We start from the raw sequence: 23,805 nt of genomic DNA on the forward strand, positions 1-23,805 counted from the left end.
CAGCCGGGGGTCTGCTGACCAGAGGCCGAGCAAACTTTGGAGACCCCGCCTAAGAAGCTCACCTTTAGGGTATAATAAAAGCGAAGGCAGCTGTCAGGGTGGGCTGGGTGAATGTGGAGACCGCGAGGAGGCTGCACCGCGGCGTTTTGAAACCTCACCGAGCACCGAACGCCCGGTACACCGAGCCCGTTGAGAAAAGGCAGGCTCCGGCTGGATTTCTCGGTCCACGTTTACCCGCTTGCAGATCCCCAGAAAAGGGGAACTGCGTTTCCGTGGGAGTTTGGCATTAGGGAAAAGCGATTTCTAGCTACTGACTTTTTTGAGTAACCTGTTTACTCCTAGAGAGTACATTAAGAATGGAGCAAAGCCGGGACCATTTACTTCTATGCTGCTATTTGTAGCAACTTCCTTAATTGCAAGATGAGGTGGCGGGAATAGGATTTTATTTCTGCCAGTGATGTGAAGGGAAGGGCTCATCTGTAAATTTTGATTTTTCAGTCGTTCAGAAAAATGGTTCAGTGCTGTGCGCTCTCACCCACCCCCATTAAAATATATGTTTGAGAACTAGTCTATTTCGCTCTTTTCGTGTGATTATTCCTTATCAAAGCATTGCTGACATTTTTCAGGCGTCGGATGAATTTGCTCTCAGTTTTTTCTGCATTCGAAACTTTCACAAATGAACCCTGGCTAAAAGAAATCATTGTACATCCCTTTTGAGGGTATTATCACAGTAGCGCTATGTTAATGTTTTTCTAAATGTTTACCTCACCCAGAAACCTGTCTTATGAAATTGGAGATTACATGTGGCACAGAGCAAAAGAGGTTGTACATATCAAGAATCTTGAAATCTGTAAGAATTGACTTGTACTGGATGCTTTGCCAAAGCAAGTGACTAAAATTGGTTTCTCACATTTAGCCTGAGAAGGTAAAAAAGCATTGTACTTCATAGTTCTATTTCACATAGATTCTTGTGATCCCGGAGTGTTGTTTGGGGCTGACAAAAAGGGAAAGGTGACAAATAGAGCTAATTGTAATAATTGGAGAAGGATAATCTTTTCCCAGGGCACCTGAATAGTCGAAAACAACTGGACTCTGGTTCATAATGGATTATCTTAAAATTGAGATGCTGACATCCCCAGTTCTTTTTTTAAGGATTTGAGCATTTGAGAGCATACTACCCCAGTGCTGGTCTCAAAGCCCCCTTGGCTTTTCTTTCGCTGAGAGTGATCTGCATCTTATGGGAGTCTGGTCATTAAGCAGGGCTGGCCCAGGAGGCGAGGGCATGCAGTAGAATTTGCAGCAGTTGTGAGGAGCTGGCCTGCAGGTTTGAGGCTAGTACTTTGCATCCCCGACCAAGATCTCTGCAGAGAATCACTTACGCTCACACTGAAATGAGCTTTGACCTCATTGTTCGCCCGAAATACCCGACTGCTCACATTTTCCTGCGCAATCATGACTATGGTAAGTCTTGGGAAGCTGGAAGCTTCTCAGGAGTTGTATCTGAGCTGTAGGCCTAGGGCAAGGAATTAATCTGCAAACCTTTGGACTGGATTTGAAATATGCTATTAAATACTCCCCTAAAGAATGACTTCAGAATTGGGGAAGGGGGCAAATTTTATCTCCCCTAGATCAGTAAGTCTGCACTGGCCTCAGCTTTTGCCTGGTAGAGATTATTTGACGAGCACTCCCATTGAAACCACTAGAAGGCTACAATTCAAGATTCAGGTTGGACTTTGAGACTTGCACAGCAGTGTGGATGTGGTCCAGGTTGTGTGCTGTCTTATGATGGCTTTCATATTTCAGAAGTGGGGCTGTGAATTTGTTTCAAAATTAAGCGGTTTTCTGTGTGTTACCTGTCCGTGTCTAAAATTGACTTTGAACATGACACATTACAGTTGTGTTCATTGTAGTTGTTGGTCACTGAAAACTAGATACATGTTGCCATAGGGCTTTACATTTTAAACCTGATGTGAGAAGTAAATACCTCTTGGGAGTTAGCGTCATTTTCTATAGCTCAGTAGTGTTTGCTGAATCGTCTTAAAAATACCATTTATTTCCTCATGTTCTCCAATTTCAAGCTAAAAGAAATAGCACTTCATTGTATTTCTTAAAGATACGGCCTTGACTTCACTGCCATTCATAATCGACTTCTTTTTTTTCCCTGATGAATTATGACTTTCCTTTTGACAGTTTCGAGGTAGAAATTTGGTGGATTTGGTGTGGGATCTTAGGGTTTAGGCATGGAGGGGGTGTCTTAAAAGATTTAAGAGTTGGGTATCTGAGTATAATAAAAGTGCCATCCGTTCCCAGTCAGTATCTCCATTTTCCATAAATATAATAAAAAATAGTAGCTTTGTCTCTACAATTTATTTCCTTTAAAGACATGTCTAATTCGAAGTCTGGACTAGTTGAGACTTAGGGGGTCAGGGACTTTTATGTTATCCTTTTGCTCTTCATAAAATTCCTAGGATTACAGTAGCATTTTCACATGGGTTTAAAGGCTTAATGAGAGTTTAAATAACGAGCGTTAACCACCCCCATTTTTAAAAGATGTTATTTTTACATAATTTTCACACCCAACATGGGGCTCCAACTCACAGCTCCCAAGATCAACTGTGGCATGCACCACCAACTGAGCCAGCCAGGCGCCCTGACCCCAGACCTTTTTGACATTATTTCATGCTAAAGATTCAAATAATACATTCCTTGATAAAGTAGATTCAGGGGAGTTGGCCAAGTAGATACCGTCAATTTAGCTTATCAGAGTGATATTAAACAGACATGGATTTCTAGGTCATTGATAAATGAAAGCTTAAATTGTGAGTGTGAAATACTGGAAAACATTTGTCTCTGATTCTAGAAGCTCTCAAACTGCTTTGGTTCCATGAAACATACAGCTTATAGTAATATCACAGAAAATGTCGTCGGATCAAAGAAGCCCAGCACTGGAAAGCAATTAGAATGCATAAGGTGGAATGAAAATTCAGAATCAGACCAAAAATATTAAAAATAATGATATCAGTAGCTAATTTATTACTTTGAGTCCAAGGCAAGGCCAGTCCAGTGAAGCAATTTTGGAGGCAGTAAATAAAATAATTCCGGAATTGCTGTTCAGTTTCCTTCTTTCCTTCCTTCCTTTTTTTTTTTTCTTTTTGGAGCAAGAAGGTTCTCGGTTTCCTCCTTCAGTTATCAAGGTAATTAAGCTTTTGTCGTCATCCGTCCCCGCCCCCCGCCCCCCTTCATTTTACTAAAACCCTTGGCCTGACATTGCTGAGCCTGGAAAAAAAAATTTTTTTTGAGCCTGGAAAATATTGATGAGTTCATTTTATTATGTTTAGACATTTATTCAGGTGTGTGTATTGCAGTATTTTTGCATGCACACAAACCTTACAAGTATACACACATTTGGTCTCTGTCCCTGTTTCTGGCACAGAGCTCCTAAAATCCTAGGAATTTCCTGTGATAAAAGCAATAAAAGTGTCTTTTTTTATGTTAATGAAGTGACTTTTGGAAAGCCCCTCTGGCTGGGGGGACTGGTTGCCTGGGGATCCAACCTTGTGATCAGAGGGTTGGAACTTTGAGGCCCACCCTCTGGGGGAGAGTAGAGGGCCTGAAGATTGAGTTCTATCACCATTGGCCAGTGAATTAATCAGTCCTACCTCTAACGAAGCCTCCATAAAAACCCAAAAGGACAGGGTTTGGTAGACCTTCCAGGTTGGTGAACATGTGGAAATTTGGGGAGAGTGGTGCACCTAGAGAGGACACGGACGCTCCGGGCCCTTACCCCAGACCATGCCCTGTGCTGCTCCTCCATCCAGCTGTTTCTGTGTTTAATCCTTTTATGGTGCACCAGTAAGCTAGGAAAATGTTTCTCTGAGTTCTGTGAGTGGCTCTAGCAAATTAATAGAAGCTGAGGAGGAAGCTGTGGACTTGTGTCTGGAGGCTGAAACTCAAGGTGGGGGTCTCTGCATCCTCCAGTTGGCAGTCGAGTGGTCAGAAGTACAGATGGTCAAGAGGACTTGGGACTGGCGTCTGAAGTATAGGGAAGTGTGGAGCGATCTGATGCTGTCTGGGTACTTTTCAGAATTGAGTTACATTGTAAGACACCATAGCTGGTGTCTGGTCTGAGAATTGCTTTTTGGAGTGGAGGGACACCCCTTCTCCCCCCGCCCACACACATATTGGAATTGAGTGATCAGACCTAAACATTGGGGTATACCATATACTGATTATCAATTTTCTAAATAACTAGAATAAATACATCTGATGCTTAAACTCTACTGACCGTAGTATAACCTTTATTAGATGATTTATGTTATTTTATGATCTTGCAGAGCATTATTTCGTTCAGCAAATATTCATGGAGCACCTACTGTGTATAGGGCACTATGATAGGCCCTGTGGACACATGGGTGAGTGAGTCAAAGTCCCTGTCTTCAGAATCTTTAATCATCATTACATGCATGGCTGTAGGTACAAAGGACATGGTGACTACCCTATGTCTAACACATTTATAATGTACCATGAAGCTTGATTTTCATGAAGAAGTTACTGTTGTATGCTTACTTGCCTTTTTTTTCCTCTACCGAAAATAGTGTACAATCTCAGTTATATCCGGGTTGTTTGGATTGCAGATTAAAAAGGAATTTGTTGCGTTTGACCCTTCAATATGACTGATGCATGGCATACTGCTCCTTTGCAAATAGATGCTAGTCTGATTCTGTGTAAGGTAGGAAATCTATTTTGGGAAAAGTCACTATTACTCGAAATAAATACTATTTATTCACTTACTATTAAATTATATATTAAAAAGCCTGAAAACAAATTCTGTCCTTTTTTCTTGATTTTTTTTTTTTATTGATTAAGCAACATAAAATTCTGGAAGTCTTCTAAATACCTTCTGTAAAGGTTTACCGTTTGCTCCTATTTATGACTAATGGCTCATAATTCAACCCTCTATTAGTGGGCAGTATTGAGTGCCCACAAATCAGGTAGTTTCCAGTGCTCTTAATGAACTTGTAGCAAAGGTGAGATTTGGGCAGGTGAAGCAGCCATTTTCATACTGATGCAGCTCTCGGAATGAGCTTGTTTTCTTCTTCTACCGGTTAACCACCAGCTGGGCAATGGGTTCAGCTTCCCTAAGTCTGGATGATATGCAAAGAACTAGCCCATGAGTGAATTCATATACTGGTTGATGGGAAACATCATCAAGGCTGATTGCTTGTCTAACATGGTTGATCAGTTCTCTCCAAAGAGGGTGAAAGCATGGAACACAAAATAAAAATACTGTTTTTTTGTGTTTTTTTCCCCCATCAAGGAGGTGGAGTTTCTTATACATCTGTAGTGTTTTATACAGATTAATCTTTTGCATCTGGAGTCTGAGATTGAGACTTTTCTGATTGGGTGGAGGGAGTCTCTGGGCTTCCGTAAGTGAGTTAGGTGCCGTTTTCAAGTTTGTTTCTGTTCATTTCACACTTAACCTTCTTGGCTTGGTTCAAGGGTGGATCAGTGGTGATTGTAAAATAAACATTAGCATGACTGCAGCGTATGTTAACACTACTGCAGTTTAATGATGAATGAGCGCTCAGCACTGCAGATATGGGTGTGGGTTGCCCTATGCCAGCACACTGGCAGACAGCCCCTCGATTCTGCAGTGTATGGATGGATTGCTGGTTTGGCTGACTTCTTGATTATCTGGCTTATAGATAATGTTGGACTGTGGATATTCAGATTTGGGAAGTTATTCTGTATTTGTGAAGTACAGATTGCCATCAATTTTTTTTTTGCCCCATATATATTTAATAGAATATAGGAGGATTAGTGAGGCCTATCCTGTTCAAGCATATTTGTTTTTTTAGCCTCCTTCATTATATATTAAAGTATTATGTTGGCTGTATTTTTCTAGTCTCTTCTTTGCCTAGGTATTACTGGAAAAATCAGAGTCTTCTTGATAATGATCTTGCAGCTAGTGTAGCTTCAAGTAAACAGTAGATGCTCAATAAATACTTCCGGTATTGTTTTGAACTGAACTGTTAACCCAGTCTGAATCTGTAGTCTCAGGTGAAAATGATCAGAAAAAATTAATATTTTTTTCATGCCTGCTTAAAAAGTAATCAGAAAAACTTTAGCATTTCTATGAGGCTGTTTTCTTAATTCCAAAGATTATCTTTAGCACTTCCCCCTTCCTTGGCCATACATAAAAAGCTGTAATTAATGTACTGCCCTCAACTTCTAAAATTATAAGCAAATTTATATTCTTTTTGTTAAATGCCGTTCATAAGCTTATATTTTCTGTCACCACCAGCACATCAAGTCTTTTCTGAAAAACAAAGCTGCAGTGTTAACTCTTCAAGAGCTGTATATCTTTTGACTTTCCTTGGTAAGTGTGCATTATTTTAATTCAGGATATCACTTAGTATTTGGTGCTGGGAATGTAAAATACTTTTCCTGTTTGCACCTCGTTGCCATTGGTTGGTTGGATATCTGTAGCGAGAAGACAGCAGACCAAAGGAACTGTGGAGTTTAAGGGATTTGGAAGCAGTTTTGTTGTGAAAAGAGACTCAACCTTGTTAAAGGGTTGGTGCAAGTTCTAGTTCTGCCATTTACTGCCCAGCTTGGGAAACTGGGCACATCAGTGCGTTGATCAAAATGTCGTCTTTGGACTCCTTGCACAGGAATCATCTGGGCTGCTTTTGTAAACAGAGTCCTAGGACTCAAGCCTCCTGAATCCGAGTCTCAGGTGATAGGTCTCTGATAACTAACTGCCTTTTTAGCAAGCATTCCAGACGGTTCTAGAATTCACTAAGATTTCAGAACACCCATGACATAAACATTGAAATATTTATTTTCTGTGTACACACTCTGTTCACCTGTCTCAACTTCACTTTTCCTCATCTACAGAATGAACGTAGTAGTACTTCATGAGGCTGTTGGGACAATGTTTGGTAGAGTTCTCCCCACTATTCCAGTTGTGTCAGACGTTCCCCAGCCACTCTCAGGTTTCATGGCTTCTTGGCAGAACTCATAGGACTTAGCATATAGTTCTGCTCCCAGCTATGATTTATTAGAGCAAAAGGATACAAAGCAAAGTCAGCAGAGGGAAAGGGCGCATGGGGCCAAGTCTGGAGGAAACCAGGTGCAGCTTCCATGGTCCTCTCCCACCGGCGTCACACAGGTTGTGCTTAATTCCTCCAGCAACGAGTTGTGATAACTTGTATAATGTGTTGTCTACCAAGGAAGCTCATTAGAGACTCCGTGCCCAGAGTTTTTACTGGGACCTGGTCATGTACACGCCCCCTGCCTGGTATCTGCCAAAATTCCAGACTCCCAGAAGGAAGACAGGATTTAGCATAAACCAACAATTTAGGCACAGCTGGCTACTCTTAACCATTTCGGGTGGTGGGAACCTTCCCAAGATCCAAATCCAAATCCGCAGCTGGATACCAGCTTTGTAAGCAGGCCTTTTTTTTTTTTTTTTTTTTTTAAAAGAATAGCAGTCTCAGGCCTGCTCTGTTAACTCTTTCCTACACGGTACTGTTCCGAGATACTGGTATTTGTCAATGAAGGGAAATGACTTGCCCATGGTCGTTGTCCAGCTCAGCAGCGGCAGAGTTGAGGCCCGGACTCCCAGCAACCACCACCGCCTTTTGTTTGCAGCCATGCTTCCGGATTATGGGTCATCCTGTTTCATATTGTTGAATGCATTCACTTTTTGTCACTTGCAGGAGAAGAGCAGCCTGCCGCTGGGAACTTGATGCCCCCAGTGGGGGAGCCAGGAAGTATTGATGTTTCTGCCAGTTTAGCGTCAACACTTGCTGGTTTCCTCTCTGGAGCATCACCAAGTTCGTGGATTTTCATTTTTTCCTGACTTTCGGATTTTTGTCACGACCCCTTCCTCCTTGTTCCATTCATTTACCCATAGTCCAACACTCATTTGCATCATTACCTCATCGCATTCTATACATGGCTGGCTGTTAACTCATAGGCAACTGATTCAAAAATTTGGGGGTGGGAGGTCACCCAGTTCCAAAGTGCAGACATTACTGAAGAGTAGTGTAGGATGACTATATAGGGAAACCTGCCAAAAGAAAAAACAAAGAACAAAATTCTTGGATTAATAAATGAATTTTATGGCAATATTTATAAATATTGTTTGCATCCAGGAGAGTTTTTATAGTCATGAAAAACCCCAGGGATATCTCTGCTTATTCTTAAGTTTCAGCCCTTTTTTTTTTGCTGTTATCAAAAAGGAAAATTAATAATTGTTTATGATTTAGGCAAGGAATGAATCAGGAACTCGTACTGAAGGATGTAGTAATCCTCCAGATCAACAGGGAGCAGAAGCCAGGAGCGAACTGTCACAAATAAGGAACAGCTGGGTAGAGCAGATTATGTAAGCTACACCTGTTGTGTAAGCAGTGGGGATGTTCTTTAAGCTTCACAGTTAATGTAGTTTGCAATAATATGGATTAAGGGATCTATAGTATAGTGCACAATTAACTTTGGCTTCTTTTCCGAAAACATTTGTGTGAACCACAAGCTTCCTTGGTACACTCTTGCCTTCCTTGTGCTGTAGAAGTACGTAAGGCACAGCCCTCGTCTTCAGAACTTGGAGTCTGTTGGAGATGGAAGATCACATACAAGACCAGCCTCCTTATGAGGCATTTGGTCATCAGTCCTTGCTGCTATCCTTTTATTTTATTATTTTATTTTTTTTAAGATTTTATTTATTTATTTGACAGAGAGATCACGAGTAGGCAGAGAGGCAGGCAGAGAGAGATGGAGAAGCAGGCTCCCTGCTGAGCAGAGAGCCCGATGTGGGGCTCCATCCCAGGACCTTTGAGATCATGACCTGAGCCGAAGACAGAGGCTTAACCCACTGAGCCCCCCAGGTGCCCCTGCTATCCTTTTATAGAGGCACACACAGTAAGTGCAGCCCACTTTCAGAAGGGGGCGCTGAATCTCACTCTGCCGGGGTAGAGGGGGGGCATTCGTAGAGGAGGTAGCCTATGAACTGGGTGGTAAGGGACCCAAAGTATTGAAGTTCATGGAATTTTAGGGCCAGGCAACCTCATTACAGAAAGAAGCAATTCCCAGAGAATTTGGACCAAGTTATTGCTTATGGGACTTAGAGCAGCAGAACCTGTCAACTTAGAGGGCACGGGTTCCACCTCCAGCTGCTAGAGAAAGACCACAACCTTGGTCTTCAATGCCTTATGTTTGCTGTGGTGAAATTTAAACTTGAAAAGAGGGAAAGCTAAAAATGGATTTCAGGCAGTGTTCAGTCTTCAGTAGCGACAGGAATTTCCCTTTGGACTCTTCCGAAATCCATGACTCCAATGATGGTGGTTATCAGTCTTCTGATTTGGGGCAGGAGCAGTAAGGTAGGAGCCAGGATGGAAGCAGCGGGAATATTTCAAGACACTGCTTCATGTAATACATGGTTATTTGTCCTGCTTATCTAATGAGTGCATACTTTAAACTTTTACTACGTGGGGACATTGTGGTAGAGGTTATTATCTCGAGTAGTGACGGTCATTTATAGGCATACCTCTCTTTATTGTGCTTCATTTTACTGTGCTTTGTAGATACCGTGTGTTTTTACAAATCAAAGGTTTATGGCAACCCTGTGTTGAGCCTGCCTGTTAGCACCACTTTTCTAACGGCACTTGCTCATTTTGTGTCTCTTGTCACATTTTGGAAATTCTCACAGTACTTCAAACATTTTTATCAATATTATTTGTTGTGGTGGTCTGTGAAGTGATTGTGACTGGCTGAAAGCTCAGGTGATGGTTAGAATATGTGTTTAGCAATGAAGTTTTTAGCAATAAAATTTTAAAATTAAGGTATGTACATTGTTAATGTTATTGTACACTTAATAGACCCCAGCATATTGTAAACATAATTTTTTTAAAAGATTTTATTTATTTACTCGACAGACAAAGATCACAAGTAGGCAGACAGGCAGGCAGAGAGAGAGGGGGAAGCAGGCTCCCTGCTGAGCAGAGAGCCCGATGCGGGGCTCAATCCCAGGACCCTGAGACCATGATCTGAGCTGAAGGCAAAGGCTTTAACCCACTGAGCCACCCAGGCACCCCAAACATAATTTTTAAAAAAGATTTTAAGTCCTCTCTACACCCACGGTGGGCACGCTCAAACTCACCACCCTGAGATCAAGCCTGCCCGGCACCCCAGTAAACATAACTTTTACATGCACTGGGAAACCAGAAAATTAATGTGACTCACTTTATTGTGGTATTTGCTTTATTGTTGTGGTCTGGAACTGACCCTGCAGTCTCTCCAAGGTATGACTGGATTTTAAAAAGATAGGGATCAGGCCTTGGTCCTTACAGTAACCTGTTTCACTACTGCTAGACCACATGGGTCTTCAGTAGACATTCACACTTGACCATGTCATTGTGTGTTACCGGAACACGAATTGCATCTTACTCCCTCAACCAGTGTATCTCCACACAATGTTGATGCACTTTTGTTTTTCTCATCACGACTGCTAACTCTTCCAAATGATCAACATCTCTTTCATATTTGTTCCTCCTTCAGTCTTCCTCTTTCAGTAAATGACATCATCCCTGACCCACTTGTTCTAGCTAAAAACCTAGCAGTCATCCTTAGTACTGCCTTTCCCTTCATCTCCCTCACAGCACATCTAGTAGGTTTGGTTTCTGAAAGAGCTCTCAAAGCCGTCCACTTCTCTGCATGTCCACCTCGACTGCCATCCAAGTTCAGGCTGCCACTGTCACTTTACCCAGGCCACTCTTGCCCTCTCCAATGTATCCGCCACGCAGCACCAGAAAGATCTTGTACAAATGCGTATCTGAAAGCCCTCAGTGACTTTCCTCTGCTCCCTGGATAAAAACCTGACCAGTATAAGCTTGTATTCTTTTTCACTGTTTTTTTTTTGTTGTTGTTCACTTTTAAAAATGGAGATATAATTCACATAGCAAACAATTCACCATTTTATCTTTTTTTTAAGATTTTATTTATTTGAGAAAGAGGGAGAGCACGAGCTGCGGGTAGGGGCAGGGGAAGAGGGAGAAGCAGACTCCCCGCTGAGCCTAAGGCAGACACTTAACCGACTGAGCCACCCAGGTACCCCAATAATTCACTCTTTTAAAGTGTACGCCTTGTTTTTTGTGTGTGTTTTTTTTTCTTCAAGTTTTTGTTTAAATTCCAGTTACAATGTTAGTTTCAGGTATGGAATTTAGTGATTCATCATTAAGTGGATTTTAGCATATTAACTATTTTGTGTAACCATTGCTACAGTCTAATTCGGGAACATTCTCATCACCCCAAAAAGAAAACATGTACCTATTAGCTGTTAGTCCCAATCCCTCCCTCGAGGCCCTGGCAAACACCCATTTACTTAATCATCACTGTGGATTTGCCTGTTCTGGACATTTCATGTAAATGGACTCCTACAATATTTGGTTTTTGGTAATTGACTTCTTTCATTTAGTAGGATGTTCTCAAGGTTGTTTTTTTTTTTTTAAAGACTATTTATTTATTTGACACAGAGAGAGAGATCACAAGTAGGCAGAGAGGCAGGCAGAGAGAGAGGGGGAAGCAGGCTCCCTGCCGAGCAGAGAGCCCGATGCGGGGTTTGATCCCAGGACCCTGAGATCATGACCTGAGCCGAAGGCAGAGGCTTAACCCACTGAGCCACCCAGGTGCCCCTCTCAAGGTTTTTTAATCCATGTTGTAGCACGTATCAGTACTTCATCCCTTTCTGTGACTCAGTAATCCCCTGAATGGATATACCACATTTTGTTGATCCATTGATCAGGTGATGGGCGTTTGGATTATTTACTTTATGGTCAATATGAATAATGTTGCTGTTTTGAACATTTTTGTACATGTTTTTGTGTGGGCATATATTTTCAGTTCTCTTGGGTATATACCTAAGAATGGGATTGCTAGATTATATGGTAATTCTTTGTTTAACTTTTTGAGGAACTGCTGAACTTTCCCACAGCTCTTCCCCACTTACTTTTTTTAAGAGAAAAAAACTTGGGGGACGGTGCCTGGGTCGTGCCGTCAGTTAAGCAACTGGCTCTTGGTGTCCACTCCAGTCATGATCTCAGGGTCATGAGATCGAGCCCTGCATGGGGCTCACACTAAGCTTGGAGTCTGCTTAAGACCCTCTCTCTATCTCTTTCTAACCCCTCGCCCCCTCTAAAATAGATAAATAAATCTCTTAAAAAGTTTTAAAAAATTTTAAAATTGTGGTAAAAAGCACATAACATAAACTTTACCATCCTAAACTTTTTTAAGTGTATAATTCAGTAGTGTTAACTGTAATCACATTCTTGTGCAACAGATACACAGAACTTTCTCATCTTGCGAAACTGAAACTTTTACCCATTAAACAGCAGCCCCTCATTTCTCATTCGCCTCAGCCCTCCTCACCCCAAGCCCCTGGTGACTAGCATTCTAATTTCTATTTTATGAATTTAACTACTTGAGATACCTTGTATGAATGGAGTCATACTGTATTTTTCTTCTTGTGACTGGCTTTTTTCACTGAGTATAATGTCCTCAAGCTTCATCCATGTGGTAGCATGTGACAGGATTTTTTTTTTTAAGATTTTATTTATTTATTTGATAGATTACAAGTAGACAGGCAGGCAGAGAGAGAGGAGGAGGGAGGCTCCCCACGGAGCAGAGAGCCCGAAGTGGGGCTCGATCCCAGGACCCTGGGATCATGACCCGAGCTGAAGGCAGAGGCTTTAACCCACTGAGCCACCCAGGCACCCCGACTTTCTTCTTTTCTAAGTCTTTATGTATATACCGCATTTTTTTTCAGATGATTAGTGATATTAAGCATCTTTTCGCATGCTTTTGGCCATTTGATTATCGTTGAAGAAATGTGTATTCAAAGTGGTTTCCCAGTTTTCACCAAGGTATTTGGGTTTTTGTTCAGTTGTTGCAGTTCTTTATATATTCTAGATATTAACCCTTATATCCTCTGGATACTAACTCTTTATCAGATATGTGATTTCCAGATAGTTTCTTTTATTCTATAGGTTGCCTTTTCATTTTGTTGATTGTTTTCTTTGATGCATAGAAGTTTTTTTTTTAAGATTTTATTTATTTATTTGTCAGAGAGAGTGAGCACAGGCAGACAGAGTGGCAGGCAGAGGCAGAGGGAGAAGCAGGCTCCCCACTGAGCAAGGAGCCCGATGTGGGACTTGATCCCAGGATGCTGGGATCATGACCCGAGCTGAAGGCAGCCATTCAACCAACTGAGCCACCCAGGCGTCCCGCATAGAAGTTTTTTAATTTGATGTCCCATTTGTCTTTTTGCTTTTGTTTCTTGGGCTTTTTAGTGATATATCCCAAAAATAATTACCAAATCCAGTGTGTCATGAAGCTTTTCCCCTATGTTTTCTTCTACGATGTTTATCCTTTTAGGTCTTACATTCAGGTCTTTAATCCATTTTGAATTGACTTTTGTATGTGGTATAAGAATCCAACTTCATTCTTTTCCATGTGGATATCCAGTTTCCCAGTGCCATGTGCTGAAAAGATTTCTTTTTTACTTGTTGAGAGGCCTCGGCATCCTTCTTGAAGATTTTTGACCATATACATGAGGGTTTATTTCTGTATTCTACTTTATTCCATTGGTCTGTGCACCTGTCTTTATGCCTATACTATATTGTTTTCATTACTGTAGCTTTGTAATATCTTTTGAAATCACAAAGTATGAGGCCTCCAACTTTGTTCGTGTTCTTTTTTTTTTTAAGATTTTATTTATTTATTTGAGAGAGAGAACAGGGGGAGGAGCAGAGGCAGAAGGACATGCAGACTCCATGCTGAATCTGGGCCCCAACATGGGGATCAAGCCCACAACTGAAATCATGGCCTGAGCCAAAATCAAGAGTGAGAATTGTAACTGGCGGAGCCATCCAGGTGCCCCTGTTCTTTTTCAAGATTGTGTTGGCTATCCAGGGTCCCTGGAGAGTGTATATGGATTTTAGGGTGGATTTTTCTATTGCTGCAAAAAATATTCCTCATTTTGTATGTTCTTTCTGCCGCAGGACCTTTGTATATATCATTTCTCTTGTCTGGTAAGCTTCTCTATGGCAGTCAGTGGCCTCAATTCTTACTCATTTCCCAGAGCTCAGCTTGATCATTTCCCCAAAGAAGCTGTCCCTGTCCTTCCTTCAGACATTGCCAGCTTTGCAGCTTCTCATAGCATTATGAACCTTTCCTTTATTCTCTTATCACAATTGGCTTTACATTTGTATATTAATTTCCTTTGCTAACATATTTAGTATCAACCTTCCCTCTACATAGTGTTTCATGAGGGTAAGAACTGTGACCATTTTTGCTTATTGCTGTGTCACTAATGCCTCAGTGCCTGATATAAGCCCTTAATACACGAGGATGGAAATAATCTTATTATTTTATATGGATCAAAATTTGAAATGGATTTATTATTTTTTGATTTTTCATTTTACCTTCCATATAGCCATTTGTGTTCTGTTATGGTGTGTGCGGAAATAATTTTTCCAGTCAGTGCCTTGAATTACTGATCCTTGGCATGTGATACGTTGCAGGTTTGTGGAATTTAGTTGTAAGTTGTCCTTGTCTTCTTATCATTATAATAACAGTTAAAACCAGAGTGGTAAGTCCCTGGCATTGTTTTAAGTGCTTTACAAGCAATTGTTCATTATATGCATTTGCTGATTGTAGATAGGGTTTTCCAGAGAAAGCAGATTCAGTAGGCTGTGTGTGTATGTGTGCGTGTGTGTTTACAGATATGTACATACCTATAGATTTAATGTTTAGTTTTACTTGTATGTATAAATGTAAAGAAATTTCTCCATACATATATTAAAACTTCATAGGTATGTGTAGACATATAAACTTATTTTAAGGAAATGACTCAGGATTATGGAATTTGACAAGTCCTAAGTCCTGCAGTCAGCAACCTAGAGACCCAAGAGAGCCAATGGTGTAAAGTCTGAGGTGGGAAGACCTGACAACCAGGAGAGCTGACATGGAAGTTCGAATTCGAGAGCCAATGTTTCGGTTTGAGTCCAAAGGCAGGTTCAACCAATGTTCCAGCTCAAAAAAGCTATTAGGCAAGAGGAGTTTCCCCCTTGGGAGCGGGGAGGTCTCGGAGGGGAGTCAGTCATTCTGTTCTCTTCAGGCTTTCAGTTGATTGGATGAGGTCCACTAGCATCCTGGAGGACAACGTGCTTTACTCTCTCTGCCAATTCAGATATTAATCTCATCCAGAAATACCCTCACAGACACACCCAGAATGTCTGACCAAGTATCTGGGCACTACATGGCCCAGTCAAGATAATGTGGACAATTAACCATCACACTTACGTGATCATGTGAAGATGAATGAACAGTCTAAAGTGTATATACATCAAGAATGAAAGACCTTACCATAAATAACTAATTTGCTACCCTTTCCATCCATCAGATGAGGGGCTCAGACTGCGACATAGTCTGTAAAGGCTCAGCGAGCCCTAGAACTGGTAAAAAGTCCTAAAGGCCACCCGGTTGTACAGACTCTTCATTTTACAGCAGAGGAAATGGACAGAGAGAGGACAAGTGGCTTGTCCAAGATTATTCAGTGAATGGGAATTCAGAAATACGGAATTCCGGGCCCAGCTCTGTCATCTATGTCTTCCCATTTCCTCTTCTGTGAACTGTGAGGGCTCTTGGGTCATCTATATTTAAGTTTTCTCCTAGCTTTATAATTGTGTAGTATATGTTTTAAGCTTCACAGTCAAGCAGTGGAATTTTTTTAATGTTTTCTGTTGGGTTGTTTATGAGTGTTATTCTTCAGGCCTTCATCTCTTAATTGCTCATGTGACTGTACCTCAAACTTCAGTTTCTTTAATGAGTGTAGACTAAAGTGTCTATACTTTGAACGGGAACCATGACAAATTTTAGGCTGTTCATGCTCTTCATTGGCTTTTAACAGTGGTTATACTTTTTGGTTTTACACTGCCCTGAATGATTGGGGATCAAATGTAGACCCATGCCTTTGTTAGTACTGTGTTCTAGAATTAAACTCAACTCTGATTATATTGACCTTCCGCCAACAGCCGTAGTGGAGGAGAGCATTTTTGGTAATGCTAAAATATGATGGGCAGGCTTCCTGGGGAGCACCAGCCCTGCCTTTTTTGCTAGTGGCCAGCGACATTATTTCCCAAAGACACTCTTACTCGTGGGTACTCATGAACACGATTAGCTGCACGGTAGTAGATAGGGAGGCAGCCCTTGGATTGGCTGAGTAGCAGCTGCTAGGAGACAGTAGGGCGCAGTAAGTAGGCAATCCGTATGTGTAAATTTTAGAACCAGTAGTATAGTGGAGTAGAATTTGGTACTTGCTGTGTTTATTACAGTCAGTGATTCAACCAGAGGATGATAGTCAGGGAAAGGGAGCAGTTTCATGAAATGGCGGTCTATAAATCTTTTTTAAAAAAAGCCATAGTCGTTTGTTTATTTAGGTTAGACCCTAGACCTTAATGGAAAGTATCAGTAGAATATATATATCCCTGTTTTGAAATAGAAGGCAATGCAATTGAAATACTCTTGTGCAAATTTAGACGTATTACATATGACGTACTAAAGATACTAATGACAGCAATGGAATCAAAATCAAATGAAACCAGTCAAAAGACATTAATGGATTTATAGAGTACATGTTTGGAATTAATAATTTCAGTAGTCGTGAAATTCATGTTGCATCAATAGTTGTCCCTTTTAGTTCCCAATACACACACCTAGCCTTGTGGAAGTTTTCTTAGGAATGGGGCCGGAAACTTTGCTGTTCTGGTGCCTCCATTCACCAGCACTTCCACATTAAAGAAATTATCTTCGTAAAATGTAATGGCTGGTGCTTACAGAATATATGTGAAATGTAAGCATAGTAATAAGATGAATACCTATATTCCTACCACCTAACTTGAAAATGAGACCGTTCCCAGTATAATTCCACCTACCTGTGTGTTACCTTTTTGTTTCATCCCTCCTCTCTCCTCCATACCGTCCTGTCTCCCCTCTACTTGGTAACAACTATTTCTAGGAGTCATTCCATTGGCTTTAAGAAATAGCTTTAACACATGTATGCAAACCTAGATAATACATTGTTTTGTTTTCTTAATTTGAGCCTTATAAGTGATGGTATACTGTTTTTCTCTTACTCAATATTATATTGCTATGATTCCTTATAAGGTTTTAGGTAGCTATGTTTCATTCATTGTCACTACAAGTAATACTCATTTGGAAATGTACCAGAATTTATTCATTCTTCTGTCAGTGGACCTTCAGGTGCTTTGCAGGTGTTGTTTTTTTTTCCTCTTATGATCAGAAGATACGTGTCTTTTGAGATATATATCTATAGATATATCTAAATAAATAATGGGTTTTACCCCTGTGAGTCTGTGTTTGTGTATGTATAGGCTACAGATACACACATCTAAGCACATACACTTGGGCGTAAATATAAGACATGCGCACTTAATGACAGGTCTTGAAATGTGCGGCTGTACAAGAAGAGGTCAAATTGTTCTCCAAAGTGGTTTGACCAATATGCAATCCCATTAGCAATGGGGGAATTCCTGTTGCTCCGTATTTTTTGACACTTGGTATTGTCTGACTTCTTATTTTTTTGCCAATTCTCTGATTACTAATAAAGTTAAGCATCTTTGCAAATATTTATGGATCATTTATGTTTCCCTTCTGAAGTATTTATTTATGTCTTTTGACTGTTTTTATTGGGTTGATTATCTTTTTCGGACTGACTTATAATTTATGAATCCTTTTTTTAAAGATTTTATTTATTCATGTGAGAGAGAGAGAGAGAGAGAGAGAGACAGAGCACAAGCAGGGAGAGAGGCAGAGGCAGAGGGAGAAGCAGACTCCCCGCTGAGCTGGGAGCCAGACTTGGGGGGCTCAATCCCAGGACCTGGACATCATGACCTGAGCCAAAGACAGACACTTAACCGTCTGAGCCATCCAGGCGCCCCTGTGAATCCTTTTTCTATTCGGGGTATTAATCCTTTGTTGGTTATATTTGTTGCAGATACAATCTCAGTTGGTGACTTGTCCTTTTACTATTTTGTTTGCTCTCTTTTAATAAGCAGGTTCTTAATTTTAATGTAGTTAAAATGTCAGTCTCTTTATAGTTAGTGCTTTATCTTGTTGAAGTAATCCTTGGCTATGCCAAAACTGGAGCGCTGGTTGCCTTTTTTTTCCTCAAAGTTTTCGAGTTTGGCAGATTATTTTCTGAGCCTCATGTTTCAGATCTTTAAAATCCAGCGACTTGAACTAGGTTTTGTATAACGTTTTACTCTTTGACACTGCAACCTGAAGTAGACTGAGGATATATGCTTGTGTTTTCAGAGTGTGTGGCGTAATGTAGTCATCTTTCCCACTGTGACGTTTCATGTTCACTCCTCCTTGACTTCTCTTTCACTTCCTTCCTCACCCTCTTCCTTCCTATTTTCTTTGGAAACATCTCCAATTGAAGTCTGCAGCATTCTAGATTTTCTGTGTTGAAGCGGCATTTCGAAATCGAGATTTGTATGGAGAGAATTGTAGCTATGCATGCAGTTGGAAGAAATAATAGAGAGCCCTTGTGTACCCTTTACCCAGTTCTTCCCAAAGATAACATCTTTCAAAACTAATATAATGCCAATACCAGAGTGTTGACATTGATAATAGCCACCAATCTTACTCAGATTTTTCCAGTTATACTTATGTGTGTGTGTGCCTGGGCGTGTGTGTGTGTGTGTGTTTGATATCCTGGTAAAAGCTGCTCTTGGGTTGTCATACCAATAGGAGTCATTTCAAATTCCACCTGGTTTTTAGAAGCTAAAAACTCATAGTGGAAAGGAGGAATGATATTCCTTCTAACACTTAAAAGCGTTCAAGGATGTTCATTAGTTTATATCTCTATAAATAGAACCTTATATTGTTGTCAGGCTGGTAGTCAAGGACAGTTGAAGACTCCGTTTATGGAGAGCTACATATGCTCTAACTCATGTCTGCTTCAAAATATTTAAAAACAAACAGTCGGTCATCTTTTTTTTTTTTTTAAGATTTTATTTATTTATTTGACAGAGATCACAAGTAGGCAGAGAGGCAGGCAGAGAGAGAGGAGGAAGCAGGCTCCCTCCTGAGCAGAGAGATCAATGTGGGGCTCGATTCCAGGACCCCGGGATCATGACCTGAGCCAAAGGCAGAGGCTTAACCCACTGAGCCACCCAGGCGCCCTACACTTGGTCATCTTTAGTGCATTCATTCATTTATCCCTTTATTGACTTCTGACCGGCCCAGCACTATGCTAAGCACCAGGAACATAGTGGTGAGTAAAAACGGAAGTAGTCCGTGTCTTTATGGCACTTATAACCTAATTTACAGTTTAGAAATAAGCCAACAACTATTATACTTGCTGATTTTCATAAGTTGTGAGTAAAATGAATAGAAACAGAAATAGGGTCTGTTTTTGATAAGAGTAGCTAGCAAGTTCCGCCTGTGGAGATAACATTTAAACAGATAACTGCAGGAATGAGGGACTCCTTGCAAACGGGCCTGGGAGTAGATATTGGAACCAGCTTGTTCAGAGGCCCTGAGTTGGGCAAGAGCCTGGCACATGGGGAAATTGAAAGGAGGCTCATGGGGTAAAAGGGCACACTCAGTGGCGGAGTGGGGACGACGTGTGAAGCAAATGAGGTGTAAGAACTTCTGGGGCACTGTCTTGGGAGCAATTTGAATCTTGTAATCTGGACTTCTTGAAGCCATGAATGTGACTGGGAGATGTGGAGGGGTAATGACAGTGAGGGCTGTTTAATAATCAATTCACAAATATTTATTGAGTACTCCTAATTGTCAGGCTCTATTCTACTAGCTCGTGATGAACTGGTGAGCAAGACAGACAAAAACGTCTGTCCCCATGGACCTTACATTCTTAAAAATTTTTTTATGTAATCTCTGCCCCCCAGTGTGGGGCTCAAACTCAAGACCCCGAGATCAAGAGTCGCGTGCTCTACCAACTGAGCCAGCCATGTGCCCCTGACCTTACGATTTCATGTAGGAGGGTGTTGTTAGGGCAAAGGGTAAACTGATATAACAGCTCCAAAATGCAATGGCCGGAAAAGGTAAGCGTTTATTTCTCTGGCGTAACAGCCCAGAGCAAAGAGACAGCCTCTGTTCTGTGTGGTCACTCAGGGTCCCAGGCTAATGGGGCAGTTTTGCCTTCCTCAGCAGTTGAAGGAAACAGGGGGTTCGGTGCAAACTTCTTTATGAAAATGACCAGTGAAGTTTCTCACATCACTATTACATCCACACCCTTTGGAGAAGTCTTTTTTTTTTGTTTTTTAAAGACTTTATTTATTTATTTGACAGAGAGAGAGAGAGATCACAAGTAGCAGAGAGAGAGGGAAGCGGGCTCCCCGCTGAGCAGAGAGCCCGATGCGAGGCTCGATCCCAGGACCCTGAGATCCTCACCTGAGCTGAAGGCAGAGGCTTAACCCACTGAGCCACCCAGGCGCCCCTGGAGAAGTCTTTTTCCTGCAGTCCGCCCTCGCTGCAAGGGAGACATGAAATGTAGTTTCTAGCTGAAAACCCAGGAGCTCAGGAAGAATGGAAGAACAGATTTGGGAGGAGAGGACAATCGGTAGACAGGGAACCAGACAATAAACAAGATAAATGAAGGAGTATCTTGTATGCAGGGGATGAGTGGTGAAGGGAAAATGAAGCAGGGAAGGGAAAAATAGAAAGGATCAGGTGGCAGAGGTCGCACTCTGTCACAGGGTGACAAAGGAAAACCTCGCCTAGAAGGTGCCATTTGAAAAAGCCCTGAATGGAGTCTGAGCAAGAAATAACCATTCTGAGTTGGTATAAGGCCTGCTATCGCATTGTGGGGCTGGATTTAATATGCTTGGATCTTAGACCTTCTCTGAAAGTAGTTAGTGGAAAGGCACCATTCGGCCAGTTTCATTTACAGCAAGCGATGCAAGAAGATCTTAACCAATGAATGCTGGATTGATGGATTACAACGCTACGACCCGGACGGGGGCACGGGTCACCCATTTTGGATTACAGGATTTTGTCTTGACTCTTCAAAAGATGTAAGCTTAGCTCCCTGAGAAAGAAGGAAGGAAGGTCCCTTTGCAACACTGACAGATCAGAAGAGTTGCACATACTTGTTTTAGGGGGGTTTTTCAGGGAGGGGGTGTGTGTGATTTTTTTTTCTAAGAGTAAGAATTATTTATGACCTGAGCCTGCTGTAGAACTCTCATTAATTTTAGTCAGTTGTTGTCAGTGCTGTTTTTAAGGATGTGGTGACATGAAAAAGAATGGAAGTATTTTTCGTGTCCCCCCTCTCCCCGCCCTTGGTCATGCAAAGGTTGTTTAGTTGTTCTTCCAGAAAGCAATGCTCTACAACCCTTCACTGTGTTCTTTCATTATATTCCAGCACTGATTTAAGTATATTTCAATGTAAAATACATCATGAGCATCCTTTCTGTTCCTGTGCACCATTTTTAAAGGACAACCCATTTGGTTAACGAAACAAAAGAAAAGGATTTCCTGCCTAATTTTTCTCCAATCCCCTTCCTACCTCCAGCATCTCTAGATTTCAGTACACAGATTGTGGAATCTCTTATCGTAGTAATTATTATCTTTCGTTAGAGAACTTATAGTTTAGAAAGAGGATGAGCTACATAGAATATGTAACAAAAATACGAGGCAGAAAGTGATAAATGCCATACAAGAAGGTAAAAATTCAATGCTCTTCTAAATGCGAGGGGGTAACCCTGTCAGTCTTTGCTTCCACAATAGTGAAAGGAGACAATGAGGTTCACTTTGAGCTTAATATAGAATGCTGTCAAAAGGAATTTTCCCTTCTCGGAAAAGTGAAGCATCTGTTCTCTCATTCTACTGTTTATTTTTGTGAGTTGTCTTCCTAGGCACAGAGAAAAACAAGTCAGTTCAGAAAAGCACTAGTCACTTGACAGCTTACTCTATGGTCGTAGAAGTTATCCTTGACTCTTCTCTCCCTCATTCCATCTTACCAAATTCCAACATTATGCCTCCTGAATATTTTTTGGATCCACTCTTGCCACTATTAACCCATCTCTGCAAAGCAGCTAGACTGATTTTTTTAAAAGTTAAAGTCCTTTTCATGCTGACGTTCCCTCGTGGCTCCCCTCCCACTTAGGGTTAGATTTAAACTTCTTATCAGGCCTGCCAGGCTCTGCCTGCCTCTGCAGCATCTCTGACCTCTGACCCCTCCCTTGTGCATCGCAGTCACGCTGGCCTTCCCTCGTGGTTCTATCCTCCTCCTACTGCATACTGCCTGCACTGCGTAGACCTGCCTGCACTGTGTAGAACCGTCTCCCCAAAGACCCCATTTGTATTCCTCCTTCAGAACTAAGCTCAAGCATCACTTCCTAAAGGAAGCCTTTCCTTACGAGGTCATGCCACCCAGTCTCACAGGGTCACATAGCCCCTTGTACTTCTCTGAAGTAGGTCTCTCTGCAGTAGTGATTAAGAATGAGGCTTGATGGGGCGCCTGGGTAGCTCAGTGGGTTAAAGCCTTTGCCTTCGGCTCAGGTCGTGATCCCAGGGTCCTGGGATGGAGCCCGCATCGGGCTCTCTGCTCAGCAGGGAGCCTGCTTCCTCCTCTCTCTCTGCCTGCTTCTCTGCCTATTAGTGAACACTGTCTGTCAAATAAAAAAATAAAATCTTTAAAAAAAAAAAAAAAGAATGAGGCTTGGAACCCCCTGTAGAACCAGATCTCAGAGGGTATGTGTGCTTTTCCTTATTCGCTGCTCTGTGTCTAGAGTCAGTGTCTCGGGTAGTTCTGGGCACCGGAGTAAACGCTCAGAAAATACTTGTTGCTAAAGAAAAAGAGCAGAAAATTCCCATATCATTTAAATTTGGTTTTGGATTTGATTTAGGATCAGAGGTTTTCTAATGTTGGATCGTTGACAAAAGACCAGCATCAGCTCGCTCGGGGAGCTGTCAGAGATGCAATTGTGAGGCCTCTGATTCAGACCTACTGCATCACAGCCTCTGGGGAGGGCATGGTACTGTGTGGCTCAGCAAACCCTCCAGGTGATGCTCATGCATAATCATGTTTGCGAGCCGGTGTTCTATAAATACAGTGCCTGAAGACTGACGCCGGCTAAACAAAATGGAAGTGCTGTTGGGGCGCCTGGGTGGCTCAGTGGGTTAAAGCCTCTGCCTTCGGCTCAGGTCATGGTCTTGGGATCCTGGGATCGAGCCCCGCATCGGGCTCTCTGCTCGGCGGGGAGCCTGCTTCCTCCTCTCTCTCTGCCTGCCTCTCTGCCTACTTGTGATCTCTGTCAAATAAGTAAATAAAATCTTAATAAAAGATGGAAGTGAGGGGCGCCTGGGTGGCTCAGTGGGTTAAGCCGCTGCCTTCGGCTCAGGTCATGATCCCAGGTCCTGGGTTCGAGCCCCGCATCGGGCTTTCTGCTCAGCAGGGAGCCTGCTTCCTCCCCTCTCTCTCTGCCTGCCTCTCTGCCTACTTGTGATTTCTCTCTGTCAAATAAATAAATAAAATCTTTAAAAAAAAAAAAAGATGGAAGTGCTGTTTTAAACCAATTTTGAAATTAAGTTACATTGTTTCTGTCCAACAATAGGCCATAAACTACTTTTCAGCCGCTGCCCCCCCCCCCCCCGCCCCCATCCATTTTATCACTTGATGTCTTCAAAGGTCCACTGAAATGTAAACAAGGCCGACTTGATCAGTCAACCCAAACCCGGACTTTAAAAATTACATAG

The 23,805-nt window shown here is 41.8% G+C and overlaps 1 protein-coding gene across 3 annotated transcripts in view; it reads left to right on the top strand.

Moving 5' to 3' along the window:
- ATP11C (ATPase phospholipid transporting 11C) overlaps positions 1-23,805 on the top strand; it is a 182,423-nt gene that overhangs the window by 713 nt on the left and 157,905 nt on the right. Inside the window, exon 2 of one of the 3 annotated variants that reach the window (XM_047715057.1) lies at positions 1,153-1,461. The exons of the other annotated variants lie outside the window; for them this stretch is intronic. Coding sequence (XP_047571013.1) covers positions 1,453-1,461 — 9 coding nt within the window. The 5' untranslated portion in view covers positions 1,153-1,452. The remainder of the gene's footprint in view (positions 1-1,152; positions 1,462-23,805) is intronic. 3 annotated transcript variants of the gene reach the window in all.

Source organism: Lutra lutra, chromosome X (genome assembly GCF_902655055.1).
Source record: "Lutra lutra chromosome X, mLutLut1.2, whole genome shotgun sequence".
NCBI lineage: Eukaryota > Metazoa > Chordata > Mammalia > Carnivora > Mustelidae > Lutra > Lutra lutra.